We start from the raw sequence: 16,552 nt of genomic DNA, 5'->3' as shown, positions 1-16,552 counted from the left end.
GCTAGCCCCAAATCACACCCTCTCTACCCAGCAACAGTTAGTTAGCTAGCCCCAAATCACACTCTCTCAACCCAGCAACAGTTAGTTAGCTAGGCCCAAATCACACCCTCTCTACCCAGCAACAGTTAGTTAGCTAGCCCCAAATCACACTCTCTCTACCCAGCAACAGTTAGTTAGCTAGCTCCAAATCACACCCTCTACCCAGCAACAGTTAGTTAGCTAGCCCCAAATCACACTCTCTCTACCCAGCAACAGTTAGTTAGCTAGCCCCAAATCACACTCTCTCTACCCAGCAACAGTTAGTTAGCTAGCCCCAAATCACACTCTCTCCCTACCCAGCAACAGTTAGTTAGCTAGCTCCAAATCACACCCTCTCTACCCAGCAACAGTTAGTTAGCTAGCTCCAAATCACACCCTCTCTACCCAGCAACAGTTAGTTAGCTAGCCCCAAATCACACCCTCTCTACCCAGCAACAGTTAGTTAGCTAGCTCCAAATCACACCCTCTCCACCCAGCAACAGTTAGTTAGCTAGCCCCAAATCACACCCTCTCTACCCAGCAACAGTTAGTTAGCTAGCCCCAAATCACACCCTCTCTACCCAGCAACAGTTAGTTAGCTAGCTCCAAATCACACCCTCTCTACCCAGCAACAGTTAGTTAGCTAGCCCCAAATCACACCCTCTCTACCCAGCAACAGCTAGCTAGCCCCAAATCACACTCTCTCTACCCAGCAACAGTTAGCCCCAAATCACACCCTCTCTACCCAGCAACAGTTAGCTAGCTAGTCCCAAATCACACTCTCTCTACCCAGCAACAGTTAGTTAGCTAGCCCCAAATCACACTCTCTCTACCCAGCAACAGTTAGTTAGCTAGCCCCAAATCACACCCTCTACCCAGCAACAGTTAGTTAGCTAGCTCCAAATCACACTCTCTATACCCAGCAACAGTTAGTTAGCTAGCCCCAAATCACACTCTCTCTACCCAGCAACAGTTAGTTAGCTAGCCCCAAATCACACCCTCTCTACCCAGCAACAGTTAGCTAGCTAACTAGTTGCTCCATAGTAACTGACCAAAAATGTTTTGACACCAGTAGCTACACATGAAGGAGAGGACAGGATGATAGTTCAGATTGCTAGCCATCTAGTTAGCTACCTTAGCAGGCATCTTGTTGGATGTGGGACAGACGACGGTTTTGAGCGTCTCGAACAGAGTGGCTAGGTTGGCTCGGTGTCGGGCCTGCAGAGCCCGTCTCCTCTCCTTCTGGTGCTCCTCGGTGTCCCGCTTCCTCCGGAGCCCAGACGGACCCGCACAACCTCGACTGGACATCCTGATGGACGGTAAAATGCGACACCACACTGGTTAATCGAGTTGTTTCTCTTCCCGTTGTTAGGGTTATATATCGATCGGGAGGGGGAAAACAAGATGGCGACCTAGCACTGATGGCTAACGGTCACGTTAGATGCTAATGGTTAACTAGCTAACGTTTTAGCTACTGTTAGTATAGATTTCAAAAATATAGCCAAAGACCTTAATATGTTACTTCCTTACCTTTGAAATCCTTTATAAATGTATGTTATAAAACTGCCCACGTTTTCTGTTAATTGTTATGGCAAATGATCTTGTGTGTGTGTGTTATTTTTCATGCAGGATGTAGCTACATGAACCGCGGTAGACTCTAACCGTCTCCTCAACCGGCAGTATGGAGATACAGTAGGTAGCAGCAGTATGGAGATACAGTAGGTAGCAGCAGTATGGCGATACAGTAGGTAGCAGCAGTATGGAGATACAGTAGGTAGCAGCAGTATGGCGATACAGTAGGTAGCAGCAGTATGGCGATACAGTAGGTAGCAGCAGTATGGCGATACAGTAGGTAGCAGCGGTATGGAGATACAGTAGGTAGCAGCAGTATGGAGATACAGTAGGTAGCAGCAGTAGGTAGCAGCGGTAGGGTAGAAGCGGTAGGTAGCAGCAGCAGTAGGTAGCAGCAGTAGGGTAGAAGCAGTAGTAGATGGCAGCGGTAGTTAGCAGTAGTAGGTAGCAGCGGTAGGTAGCAGCAGCAGGTAGCAGCAGTATGGAGGTAGGTAGCAGTGGTAGGGTAGCAGTAGGTAGCAGCAGCAGTAAGTAGCAGCGGTAGTTAGCAGCGGTAGGTAGCAGCAGTAGGTTGCAGCAGTAGGGTAGAAGCAGTAGTAGTTAGCAGAGGTAGTTAGCAGTAGTAGGGAGCAGCAGCAGTAGGTAGCAGCAGTAGTAGGTAGCAGCAGTAGTAGTTAGCAGCAGTAGGGTAGAAGCAGTAGTAGTTAGCAGCAGTAGGTAGCAGCAGTAGGTAGCAGCAGTAGGGTAGCAACAGTAGTAGTTAGCAGCGGTAGTTAGCAGTAGTAGGTAGCAGCGGTAGTAGTTAGCAGCAGTAGGTAGCAGCGGTAGGTAGCAGCGGCAGGTAGAAGCGGTAGGGTAGCAGAGGTAGGGTAGCAGCGGCAGGTAGAAGCGGCAGGTAGAAGCGGTAGGGTAGCAGCGGTAGGGTAGAAGCGGTAGGTAGCAGCGGCAGGTAGAAGTGGTAGGGTAGCAGCGGTAGGGTAGAAGAGGCAGGTAGAAGCGGTAGGGTAGAAGCAGCGGTAGATAGCAGCGGTAGGGTAGAAGCGGTAGGGTAGCAGTGGTAGGGTAGCAGCAGCGGTAGGGTAGAGGCAGCAGTAGGTAGCAGCAGTAGGGTTGCAGAAGTAGGGTAGTAGCAGCAGTAGGTAGAAGCGGCAGGTACCAGCGGTAGGGTAGAAGCGGTAGGGTAGCAGCGGCAGGTAGGAGCGGTAGGCTGATACAGTAGGTAGCAGCAGTATGGAGATACAGTAGGTAGCAGCATGGAGATACAGTAGGTAGCAGCAGTATGGAGATACAGTAGGTAGCAGCAGTATGGAGATACAGTAGGTGGCAGTGGTAGGGTAGCAGCGGTATGGAGATACAGTAGGTAGCAGCAGTATGGCGATACAGTAGGTAGCAGCGGTATGGAGATACAGTAGGTAGCAGCAGTATGGAGATACAGTAGGTAGCAGCAGTATGGAGATACAGTAGGTAGCAGCAGTATGGAGATACAGTAGGTAGCAGCAGTATGGAGATACAGTAGGTAGCAGCAGTATGGAAATACAGTAGGTAGCAGCAGTATGGAGATACAGTAGGTAGCAGCAGTATGGAGATACAGTAGGTAGCAGCAGTATGGAGATACAGTAGGTAGCAGCAGTATGGAGATACAGTAGGTAGCAGCAGTATGGAGATACAGTAGGTAGCAGCAGTATGGAGATACAGTAGGTAGCAGCAGTATGGAGATACAGTAGGTAGCAGCAGTATGGAGATACAGTAGGTAGCAGCAGTATGGAGATACAGTAGGTAGCAGCAGTATGGAGATACAGTAGGTAGCAGCGGTATGGAGATACAGTAGGTAGCAGCAGTATGGCGATACAGTAGGTAGCAGCGGTATGGAGATACAGTAGGTAGCAGCGGTATGGAGATACAGTAGGTAGCAGCGGTATGGAGATACAGTAGGTAGCAGCGGTATGGAGATACAGTAGGTAGCAGCAGTATGGAGATACAGTAGGTAGCAGCAGTATGGCGATACAGTAGGTAGCAGCGGTATGGAGATACAGTAGGTAGCAGCGGTATGGAGATACAGTAGGTAGCAGCAGTAGGGTAGAAGCGGTAGTTAGCAGCAGCAGTAGGTAGCAGCAGTAGGGTAGAAGCAGTAGTAGCAGCGGAAGGGAAGCAGCGGTAGGGTAGCAGCGGTAGAGTAGCAGTGGTAGGGTAGAAACGGCAGGTAGCAGCGGTAGGGTAGCAGCGGCAGGTAGAGGCGGCAGGTAGCAGCAGTAGAGTAGCAGCGGAAGGGAAGCAGCGGTAGGGTAGCAGCGGTAGGTAGCAGCGGTAGGGTAGAAGCGGCAGGTAGAAGCGGCGGGTAGCAGCGGTAGAGTAGCAGTGGTAGGGTAGCAGTGGTAGGGTAGAAACGGCAGGTAGAAGCGGTAGGGTAGGAGCAGCGGTAGGTAGAAGCGGTTGGTAGCAATGGTAGGGTAGCAGCAGCGGTAGGGTAGAGGCAGCAGTAGGTAGCAGCAGTAGGGTAGCAGCAGCAGTAGGTAGCAGCGGCAGGTAGAAGCGGTAGGGTAGTAGCGTTAGGGTAGCAGCGCCAGGTAGAAGTGGTAGGGTAGAAGCAGCGGTTGGTAGCAGTGGTAGGGTAGCAGCGGCAGTAACGGCAGGTAGCAGTGGTAGGAGCAGCGGCAGAGCAGCGGCAAGTAGCAGTGGTAGGGTAGCAGTGATAGGGTAGCAGAGATTGGGTGGCGGCAGTAGCAGCAGTAGGCGTAGCAGCAGTGGCAGCAGTAGGGAGCAGAGGTAGGCGCAGTGGCAGCAGTGGGTGGGAGCGATATGGTAGCAGGGGTAAGGTAGCAGCAGTAGGTAGCAGCAGTAAGGTAGCAGCAGTAGGGTAGAAGCAGTAGATAGCAGCAGTAGGGTAGAGGCAGTAGGGTAGGAGAAGTAGGGTAGAAGGAGTAGGGTATCAGCAGTAGGGTAGCAGGAGTAGGTAGCAGCAGTAGGGTAGAAGAAGTAGGGTAGAAGTTGTAGGGTAGCAGCGGTAGATAGCAGCAGTAGGTAGCAGCTGTAGGTAGCAGGGGTAGGGTAGCAGCGGTAGGTTTCAGCGGTTGGTAGCAGCGGTAGGGTAGCAGCAGTAGGGTAGAAGCAGTTGGTAGCAGTGATAGGGTAGTAGGGTAGGTAGCAGCGGTAGGGTAGCAGCAGTAGATAGCAGCAGTAGGTAGCAGCGGTAGGGTAGCAGCGGTAGGGTAGAAGCAGTAGGGTAGCAGCTGTAGGTAGCAGCAGTAAATAGCAGCAGTAGGGTAGCAGCAGTAGGGTAGAGCGGTAGGGTAGAAGCGGTAGGGTTGAAGCGGTAGGGTAGAAGCGGTAGGTAGCAGCGGTAGGGTAGCAGTGGTAGGGTAGCAGAAGTAGGTAGCAGCAGTAGGGTAGCAGCAGTAGGGTAGTAGCAGTAGGGTAGCAGAAGTAGGTAGCAGCAGTAGGGTAGCAGCAGTAGGGTAGTAGAAGTAGGTAGAAGCAGTAGGTAGCAGCAGTCGGTAGCAGCTGTAGGGTAGAAGCAGTAGGGTAGCAGCAGTGGGTGGCAGCAGTGGGTGGCAGCAGTAGGGTGGCAGCGGTGGGTAGCAGCAGTAGGGTGGCAGCAGTCGGTGGCAGCAGTGGGGTAGCAGTAGTAGGTAGCAGCAGTAGGTCGCAGCAGTAGGGTAGCAGCAGTAGGTAGCAGCAGTAGGGTAGCAGAAGTAGGTAGCAGCAGTAGGTAGCAGCAGTAGGGTAGCAGAAGTAGGTAGCAGCAGTAGGTAGCAGCAGTAGGTGTAGCAGAGTAGGGTAGCAGCAGTAGGGTAGAAGCAGTAGCAGTGGGGTAGCAGCAGTAGGGTAGCAGCAGTAGGGTAGAAGAAGTAGGTAGCAGCAGTAGGGTAGCAGAAGTAGGGTAGCAGCAGTAGGGTAGAAGCAGCAGGGTAGAAGCAGCAGGGTAGCAGAGGTAGGGTAGAAGAAGCAGGGTAGCACAGTAGATAGCAGCAGGGTAGCAGCAGTAGGGTAGAAGCAGTAGGGTAGAAGCAGTAGGGTAGAAGCAGCAGGGTAGCAGAAGCAGGGTAGAAGCAGTAGGGTAGAAGCAGTAGGGTAGCAGAAGTAGGGTAGGAGTAGTAGGGTAGAAGAAGCAGGGTAGAAGAAGCAGGGTAGCAGAGGTCAGTAAGTTGTCGTGTTGTCGTGTTGAAACAACTCTGCCAGGTCGATCATTTAGCTAGCTAGCGACATTGTTTGTGATATCGAAAGTCACACTTTTATTTAAAACGGTAAAAAAAAAAAAATGGTGTTTGGTCATATTCTTAGCTGATCCACCGTATTTACTTACCGGTATTTTAAAAGTGGTTGATGTCCAGTCAGGAAGGAGAGAGTAACTTTATTCTGCCCAGCCTGAGCACTGCCCACGTTATGTCTTTCACAATTATATCTACATCAAAATGCCTTGACTAATTTTCAGAGTTAATATTATGGAATCAGTCTACACTTTTTACCCTAAATTAACTATCGTTTTTGTATTATCACCAAGGCTCTAAACCCTTTACTATAAGGCTTATAATAAAGACTGTTTTACCAAGGCTCTAGTCCCTTTACTATAAGGCTTATAATAAAGACTGTTTTACCAAGGCTCTAGTCCCTTTACTATAAGGCTTATAATAAAGACTGTTTTACCAAGGCCCTAGTCCCTTTACTATAAGGCTTATGATAAAGACTGTTTTACCAAGGCCCTAGTCCCTTTACTATAAGGCTTATAATAAAGACTGTTTTACCAAGGCCTTAGTCCCTTTACTATAAGGCTTATAATAAAGACTGTTTTACCAAGGCCCTAGTCCCTTTACTATAAGGCTTATAATAAAGACTGCTTCGAATGATAAAAGCAGACAGTTTTGAATTCTCCATTGAGATTCCATTGATTTAGTATGGCGGTGTGATAGTGTTTGGTTGGTCATGTCTTCCTCTTTCCGTGCTGTTCATATGAAACGGTGGTAAATGTCGCCACCCAGAGGCAGCTGAGACACATGTCATTTATAATGTCAATGGCCTTATCTCAATTAGATTTTCTCCTGCATCCTCTGTCTCCTCCATCGTCTCTCTCCTCCATCCTCTCTCTCCTGCATCCTCTCTCCGGGGACGGGGAGAGAAGACAGGACGGAGGAGAAGGGACTGGGAGAGAAGACAGGACGGGAGGGGGGGCAGAGGAGAGGGGACGGGGGAGAGAAGACAGGACGGAGGGGACGGGGAGAGAAGGCAGGACGGAGGGAGGGGGACAGAGGAGAGGGGACAGGAGGGGGGGGAGGGGGGACAGGACGGAGGGAGGGGACAGAGGAGAGGGGACGGGGGAGAGAAGACAGGACGGAGGGGACGGGGAGAGAAGACAGGACGGAGGGAGGGGAGGAGAGGGGACAGGACGGAGGGAGGGGCGGACAGAGGAGAGAAGACAGGACGGAGGGGACGGGGAGAGAAGACAGGATGGAGGGAGGGGGGGCAGAGGGGACAGGACGGAGGGAGGGGAGGAGAGGGGACAGGACGGAGGAGGGTGGGAGATGGGACAGGACGGAGGGAGGGGGGGACAGAGGAGAGGGGACAGGACGGAGGGAGGGGGGGCAGAGGAGAGGGGACAGGACGGAGGGGGGGGACAGAGGAGAGGGGACAGGACGGAGGGGGGGGACAGAGGAGAGGGGACAGGACGGAGGGAGGGGGGGCAGAGGAGAGGGGACAGAACGGAGAGGGGACAGGACGGAGGGGGGGCAGAGGAGAGGGGACAGGAGGGAGGAGGGTGGGCGTAGGAGAAGGGACGGGGGACGGACTTTTTCCCAAATGAGAAAAGGCCAATGTCCATGTAGCAACATTCAACCATCAACAAAACAACTACATCTGGTTTTCAGTTTATTCCACAACTCTTATGATCTTCTGAAGATATCAACAATTAAACAAATATCATTTTCCAATAAAAACAACAATGTAACATTGTAAAGGGACGAGGTTTAAACTGAAACACTTAAACCAGTTAAACACACAGAGAAACACAACTTTTGGCTTCAAACCAATTTGGCAGCTTTGTTTTAGGAGGAACGTTTCAACAAAGGTACTGGATGGATGATGATCAAGCTTTTATCCCAATTGGCACCCTATTCCCTATATAGTGCACTACTTTTGACCAGAGCCCTACTGGTCAAAGTAAATCCCAGTGCACTGCATAGGGAATAGGGTGACTTTAGGGATGTATGGTGACAGACATGACGTTAATCCACTCTCACAGACACACAGAGAGATGGGCTGAATACTCTACTAACAGACTGGGACAGGACGGCTGGCTGAATACTCTACTAACAGACTGGGACAGGACGGCTGGCTGAATACTCTACTAACGGATTGGGACAGGACGGCTGGCTGAATACTCTACTAACGGACTGGGACAGGACGGCTGGCTGAATACTCTACTAACAGACTGGGACAGGACGGCTGGCTGAATACTCTACTAACGGACTGGGACAGGACGGCTGGCTGAATACTCTACTAACGGATTGGGACAGGACGGCTGGCTGAATACTCTACTAACGGATTGGGACAGGACGGCTGGCTGAATACTCTACTAACGGACTGGGACAGGACGGCTGGCTGAATACTCTACTAACGGATTGGGACAGGACGGCTGGCTGAATACTCTACTAACGGATTGGGACAGGACGGCTGGCTGAATACTAACGGACTGGGACAGGACGGCTGGCTGAATACTTTACTAACGGACTGGGACAGGACGGCTGGCTGAATACTCTACAAACGGACTGGGACAGGACGGCTGGCTGAATACTCTACTAACGGACTGGGACAGGACGGCTGGCTGAATACTCTACTAACGGATTGGGACAGGACGGCTGGCTGAATACTCTACTAACGGATTGGGACAGGACGGCTGGCTGAATACTCTACTAACGGATTGGGACAGGACGGCTGGCTGAATACTCTACTAACGGATTGGGACAGGACGGCTGGCTGAATACTCTACTAACGGATTGGGACAGGACGGCTGGCTGAATACTCTACTAACGGATTGGGACAGGACGGCTGGCTGAATACTAACGGACTGGGACAGGACGGCTGGCTGAATACTTTACTAATGGACTGGGACAGGACGGCTGGCTGAATACTCTACTAACGGACTGGGACAGGACGGCTGGCTGAATACTCTACTAACGGACTGGGACAGGACAGCTGGCTGAATACTCTACTAACAGACTGGGACAGGGCGGCTGGCTGAATACTATACTAACAGACTGGGACAGGACGGCTGGCTGAATACTCTACTAACGGATTGGGACAGGACGGCTGGCTGAATACTCCACTAACGGACTGGGACATGACGGCTGGCTGAATACTCTACTAACGGATTGGGACAGGACGGCTGGCTGAATACTCTACTAACGGATTGGGACAGGACGGTTGGCTGAATACTCTACTAACGGACTGGGACAGGACGGCTGGCTGAATACTCTACTAACGGACTGGGACAGGACGGCTGGCTGAATACTCTACTAACGGACTGGGACAGGACGGCTGGCTGAATACTCTACTAACAGACTGGGACAGGACAGCTGGCTGAATACTCTACTAACGGACTGGGACAGGACGGCTGGCTGAATACTCTACTAACGGACTGGGACAGGACGGCTGGCTGAATACTCTACTAACGGATTGGGACAGGACGGCTGGCTGAATACTCTACTAACGGACTGGGACAGGACGGCTGGCTGAATACTCTACTAACGGACTGGGACAGGACGGCTGGCTGAATACTCTACTAACGGACTGGGACAGGACGGCTGGCTGAATACTCTACTAACGGACTGGGACAGGACGGCTGGCTGAATACTCTACTAACGGACTGGGACAGGACGGCTGGCTGAATACTCTACTAACGGACTGGGACAGGACGGCTGGCTGAATACTCTACTAACGGACTGGGACAGGACGGCTGGCTGAATACTTTACTAACGGATTGGGACAGGACGGCTGGCTGAATACTCTACTAACGGATTGGGACAGGACGGCTGGCTGAATACTCTACTAACGGATTGGGACAGGACGGCTGACTGAATACTCTACTAACGGATTGGGACAGGACGGCTGGCTGAATACTCTACTAACGGACTGGGACAGGACGGCTGGCTGAATACTCTACTAACGGACTGGGACAGGACGGCTGGCTGAATACTCTACTAACGGATTGGGACAGGACGGCTGGCTGAATACTCTACTAACGGACTGGGACAGGACTGCTGGCTGAATACTCTACTAACGGATTGGGACAGGACGGCTGGCTGAATACTCTACTAACGGATTGGGACAGGACGGCTGGCTGAATACTCTACTAACGGACTGGGACAGGACGGCTGACTGAATACTCTACTAACGGACTGGGACAGGACGGCTGACTGAATACTCTACTAACGGACTGGGACAGGACGGCTGGCTGAATACTCTACTAACGGACTGGGACAGGACGGCTGGCTGAATACTCTACTAACGGACTGGGACAGGACGGCTGGCTGAATACTCTACTAACGGATTGGGACAGGACGGCTGGCTGAATACTCTACTAACGGACTGGGACAGGACGGCTGGCTGAATACTCTACTAACGGATTGGGACAGGACGGCTGACTGAATGCTCTACTAACGGACTGGGACAGGACGGCTGACTGAATACTCTACTAACGGACTGGGACAGGACGGCTGGCTGAATACTTTACTAACGGATTGGGACAGGACGGCTGACTGAATACTCTACTAACGGACTGGGACAGGACGGCTGGCTGAATACTCTACTAACGGACTGGGACAGGACGGCTGACTGAATACTCTACTAACGGATTGGGACAGGACGGCTGGCTGAATACTCTACTAACGGATTGGGACAGGACGGCTGGCTGAATACTCTACTAACGGACTGGGACAGGACGGCTGGCTGAATACTTTACTAACGGATTGGGACAGGACGGCTGACTGAATACTCTACTAACGGATTGGGACAGGACGGCTGACTGAATACTCTACTAACGGACTGGGACAGGACGGCTGACTGAATACTCTACTAACGGATTGGGACAGGACGGCTGGCTGAATACTCTACTAACGGACTGGGACAGGACGGCTGGCTGAATACTTTACTAACGGACTGGGACAGGACGGCTGACTGAATACTTTACTAACGGATTGGGACAGGACGGCTGACTGAATACTCTACTAACGGACTGGGACAGGACGGCTGGCTGAATACTTTACTAACGGATTGGGACAGGACGGCTGGCTGAATACTCTACTAACGGACTGGGACAGGACGGCTGGCTGAATACTCTACTAACGGACTGGGACAGGACGGCTGGCTGAATACTTTACTAACGGATTGGGACAGGACGGCTGACTGAATACTCTACTAACGGACTGGGACAGGACAGCTGGCTGAATACTCTACTAACGGATTGGGACAGGACGGCTGGCTGAATACTCTACTAACGGACTGGGACAGGACGGCTGGCTGAATACTCTACTAACGGACTGGGACAGGACGGCTGGCTGAATACTTTACTAACGGATTGGGACAGGACGGCTGACTGAATACTCTACTAACGGACTGGGACAGGACGGCTGGCTGAATACTCTACTAACGGACTGGGACAGGACGGCTGGCTGAATACTCTACTAACGGACTGGGACAGGACGGCTGGCTGAATACTCTACTAACGGATTGGGACAGGACGGCTGACTGAATACTCTACTAACGGACTGGGACAGGACGGCTGACTGAATACTCTACTAACGGATTGGGACAGGACGGCTGGCTGAATACTCTACTAACGGACTGGGACAGGACGGCTGACTGAATACTCTACTAACGGATTGGGACAGGACGGCTGGCTGAATACTCTACTAACGGATTGGGACAGGACGGCTGGCTGAATACTCTACTAACGGACTGGGACAGGACGGCTGGCTGAATACTCTACTAACAGACTGGGACAGGACGGCTGGCTGAATACTCTACTAACGGACTGGGACAGGACGGCTGACTGAATACTCTACTAACGGATTGGGACAGGACGGCTGACTGGCTCACAGGGAGAACACTACCTCAGTGAAGGTCGGTGTTACACTTATGGAATTAAACTGAGAAGAGCCAAGCAAACGTTAACTCAGATACTATGAAGCACCCTGAAATACAATGTGTACCTTCATTTTGGAGGTGTTTGGGCATCTCTTCTCCCACCTACCCCTGACGTGTAACAATGGCATTATGGCTTACGAGATCATACACACTTATCATCTCTGGCCTGGGTGAGATGGTGAAGGACGAGGAGGGACCATATTCAATCAACCCTTCCACAGTAATATTTACTCAGTTACAATACACCATATATTTGTACTTTGTTTGTACTATGTTATTACTACATGTTGGTACCAACTACTGGAGCACAGAGAAGCCTGTACCTCTGAAGATATAGTACTGAGTAAATACTGCCTGCAGAGAAGCCTGTACCTCTGAAGATATAGTACTGAGTAAATACTGCCTGCAGAGAAGCCTGTACCTCTGAAGAGTGATCTGACTGGGGTACAGTATGGAGTGATATGGACTATAATCTGACTGGGGTACAGTATGGAGTGATATGGACTATAATCTGACTGGGGTACAGTATGGAGTGATATGGACTATAATCTGACTGGGGTACAGTATGGAGTGATATGGACTATAATCTGACTGGGGTACAGTATGGAGTGATATGGACTATAATCTGACTGGGGTACAGTATGGAGTGATATGGACTATAATCTGACTGGGGTACAGTATGGAGTGATATGGACTATAATCTGACTGGGGTACAGTATGGAGTGATATGGACTATAATCTGACTGGGGTACAGTATGGAGTGATATGGACTATAATCTGACTGGGGTACAGTATGGAGTGATATGGACTATATTCTGACTAGGGTACAGTATGGAGTGATATGGACTATAATCTGACTGGGGTACAGTATGGAGTGATATGGACTATAATCTGACTGGGGTACAGTATGGAGTGATATGGACTATAATCTGACTGGGGTACAGTACGGAGTGATATGGACTATAATCTGACTGGGGTACAGTACGGAGTGATATGGACTATAATCTGACTGGGGTACAGTACGGAGTGATATGGACTATAATCTGACTGGGGTACAGTATGGAGTGATATGGACTATATTCTGACTAGGGTACAGTATGGAGTGATATGGACTATAATCTGACTGGGGTACAGTACGGAGTGATATGGACTATAATCTGACTGGGGTACAGTACGGAGTGATATGGACTATAATCTGACTGGGGTACAGTATGGAGTGATATGGACTATAATCTGACTGGGGTACAGTATGGAGTGATATGGACTATAATCTGACTGGGGTACAGTATGGAGTGATATGGACTATGGATTGCTAATTTAAGGGCATCGGTGGGATTACATCGCTAAGGAATAAGGCTGGATAACATCAGGCCCAGTCTGCAATGTACAAGGATAGCAGCTTAAATTATATTACAGGTATCACAACTCAACACTGCAGAAACAGGATCCAAACAGTCTACCTGTAAACCTTCCTTCGGATCAAAACACACACACACACACACACACACACACACACACACACACCACATAATGCCTTGTTATGCAGGAATACGTACAGGATTACTTGATGCTTTGTAAGAAGAACAGGCCACAGGAAGTTAGAGAAGGGATAAATTACTCCTTCATATTTAAATCCCCTGACGTAGAAACAAACAGGTCCTCCATCGCCTTTTTTAAGGGAAATTACCAGAGGTGATAAAACATCACAAAAGTATTTCCTGTTAGGGACATTTCCTGTTAGGGACATTTCCTGTTAGGGACATTTCCTGTTAGGGACATGGTTGTGTTCCTGACCAGACAGTATGACCCTAACACCCCTTGACTTGACGTATATCTGAGATAGACTATAGCTTTTGGCCCTGATTTTATTTTACACCAGTCATATTTTTATATTTTATATTACAGTTGCTTTTTCTTTAACATGATCATTTTAGAAAAATATAAATCAGAAGATCAACAACAACAAAAAAATTTAAAAAATAAACTGCATTACAAAAAAAATAAACAAAATGTTCTATTTCCACGTGACAATTTTACACAGTGTTAGTATGGATGGACTGACTGGTATTGAACATAGAGCGATTCCTCCTTCCGATATGAAGCAAGTTTTTGTTGAAATGTTTCAAAACACACATGTTTAGGACTTCAGAATGATGATTCAAGGTGACATGATCCTGTTAAGAGTTGAGTGTTTCTCCCGAGAGAGAGAGAGAGAGAGAGAGAACGGTTTGATCCCAAGCCGTCAACAACAGCATATGGCAGTAGTGGTAGTCCTGTTGTCCACTAGGGGGCAGGACAGTACGGGAGATGTATCCAGTTGTCCACTAGGGGGCAGGACAGTACGGGAGATGTATCCAGTTGTCCACTAGGGGGCAGGACAGTACGGGAGATGTATCCAGTTGTCCACTAGGGGGCAGGACAGTACGGGAGATGTATCCAGTTGTCCACTAGGGGGCAGGACAGTACGGGAGATGTATCCAGTTGTCCACTAGGGGGCAGGACAGTACGGGAGATGTATCCAGTTGTCCACTAGGGGGCAGGACAGTACGGGAGATGTATCCAGTTGTCCACTAGGGGGCAGGACAGTACGGGAGATGTATCCAGTTGTCCACTAGGGGGCAGGACAGTACGGGAGATGTATCCAGTTGTCCACTAGGGGGCAGGACAGTACGGGAGATGTATCCTGTTGTCCACCAGGGGGCAGGACAGTACGGGAGATGTATCCAGTTGTCCACCAGGGGGCAGGACAGTACGGGAGATGTATCCAGTTGTCCACCAGGGGGCAGGACAGTACGGGAGATGTATCCTGTTGTCCATCAGGGGGCAGGACAGTGCGGGAGATATATCCAGTTGTCCACCAGAGGGCAGGACAGTACGGGAGATGTATCCAGTTGTCCACCAGGGGGCAGGACAGTACGGGAGATGTATCCAGTTGTCCACCAGGGGGCAGGACAGTACGGGAGATGTATCCTGTTGTCCACTAGAGGGCAGGACAGTACGGGAGATGTATCCTGTTGTCCACCAGGGGGCAGGACAGTACGGAAGATGTATCCAGTTGTCCACTAGAGGGCAGGACAGTACGGGAGATGTATCCTGTTGTCCACCAGGGGGCAGGACAGTACGGGAGATGTATCCAGTTGTCCACTAGGGGGCAGGACAGTACGGGAGATGTATCCTGTTGTCCACTAGAGGGCAGGACAGTACGGGAGATGTATCCTCTTGTCCACCAGGGGGCAGGACAGTACGGGAGATGTATCCTGTTGTCCACCAGGGGGCAGGACAGTACGGAAGATGTATCCAGTTGTCCACTAGAGGGCAGGACAGTACGGGAGATGCATCCAGTAGCAGAGCTCCAACCCAAAATTGGACAACAATCAGAAAACAAAAGCAAAATGGATGTGATGGAGTTGGTTAAAGGCACAGGTTTCCAGAAGGGTGGTGGTTGGGACAGCCATCTGTCTGTCTGTCCTGATCAGATCCTTAGGCCGTCTGTCTGTCTGTCCTGATCAGATCCTTAGGCCGTCTGTCTGTCTGTCTGTCCTGATCAGATCCTTAGGCCGTCCGTCTGTCTGTCTGTCCTGATCAGATCCTTGGGCCGTCCGTCTGTCTGTCTGTCCTGATCAGAAGGGTGGTGGTCGGGGCAGATCCTTGGGCCGTCCGGTCCGTCTGTCTGTCTGTCCTGATCCAATACTGCTGTTGCAGAATACATGGTTGTCTTGTCTGTCCAGGTCGAGAGGAGCCTTCTTGGCATGTCCTGACGTGGGGATTCTGGGCTGCCTCTGTTAGGACAAGAGAGAGAGAGAGAAAGAGATGACTGATTATTATCTGATAGATGGTCAGACACTGTATATTTCACGCAGATATTGATTGTGTTCGTCTGCTGCAATAGCTTATCCATAACAAGGACCGACGAGTTGTTCATCCCGAGATTGTACCGTTGTGTAATACCTACATGTTTCAAGCAGACCACCGTAGTCCCTGTGCCCAAGAAAGCGAAGGTAACCTGCCTTAATGACTACCGCCTCGTAGCACTCACGTCTGTAGCCATGAAGTGCTTTGAAAGGCGGGTCATGGCTCACATCAATACCATCATCCCGGAAACCCTAGACCCACTTCAATTCGCACACCGCCCCAACAGATCCACAGATGACACAATCTCTATTGCCACTCCACACTGCCCTTTCCCTACCAGGACAAAAAGGAACACCTATGTGAGAATACTATTCATTGACTACAGCTCAGCGTTCAACACCATAGTGCCCACAAAGCTCATCACTAAGCTAAGGACCCTGGGACTAAACACCTCCCTCTGCAACTGGATCCTGGACTTCCTGACGGGCCGCCCCCAGATGGTGAGGGTAGGTAACAACACATCTGCCACGTTGATCCTCATCACGGGGGCCCCTCAGGGGTGCGTACTTAGTCCCCTCCTGTACTCCCTGTTCACCCACGACTGCGTGGCCAAGCATGACTCCCACACCATCATTAAGTTTGCTGACGACACAACAGTGGAAGGCCTGTTCACCGACAACGATGATACCAGCCTATAGGGAGGAGGTCAGAGACCTGGCCGGGTGGTGCCAGGAAAACAACCTCTCCCTCAACGTGATCAAGACAAACCAGGTGATTGTGGACTACAGGAAAAGGAGGGCTGAACAGGCCCCCATTCACATCAACGAGGCTGTAGTGGAGCGGGTCGAGAGTTTCAAGTTCCTTGGCATCCACATCACCAACGAACTATCATGGTCCAAACACACCAAGACAGTCGTGAAGAGGGCATGACAAAACCTTTTCCCCCTCAAGAGACTGAAAAGATTTGGCATGGGTCCAC

General features: G+C 50.5%; 1 protein-coding gene across 3 annotated transcripts in view; it reads right to left on the bottom strand.

The window, feature by feature from the left end:
- LOC106590959 (stimulated by retinoic acid gene 8 protein homolog) overlaps positions 1–1,738 on the bottom strand; it is a 50,226-nt gene extending 48,488 nt beyond the window's left edge. For 2 of the 3 annotated variants that reach the window (XM_045712417.1, XM_045712419.1), the window contains exons 1-2: positions 1,549–1,738; positions 1,153–1,327 (exon numbers count right to left, since the gene is read on the bottom strand). In XM_045712417.1, the coding sequence (XP_045568373.1) occupies positions 1,153–1,326 (174 nt within the window). In that variant the 5' untranslated portion in view covers position 1,327; positions 1,549–1,738. Of the gene's footprint in view, positions 1–1,152; positions 1,404–1,548 lie in introns of those variants that run through there. The other variant, XM_045712418.1, reaches the window with a different exon arrangement.
- Positions 1,739–16,552: the final 14,814 nt, after the last annotated feature.

The sequence above is a fragment of the Salmo salar genome, unplaced genomic scaffold (genome assembly GCF_905237065.1).
Source record: "Salmo salar unplaced genomic scaffold, Ssal_v3.1, whole genome shotgun sequence".
Classification (NCBI taxonomy): domain Eukaryota; kingdom Metazoa; phylum Chordata; class Actinopteri; order Salmoniformes; family Salmonidae; genus Salmo; species Salmo salar.
This window is presented reverse-complemented; position numbering and strand designations above follow the sequence as displayed.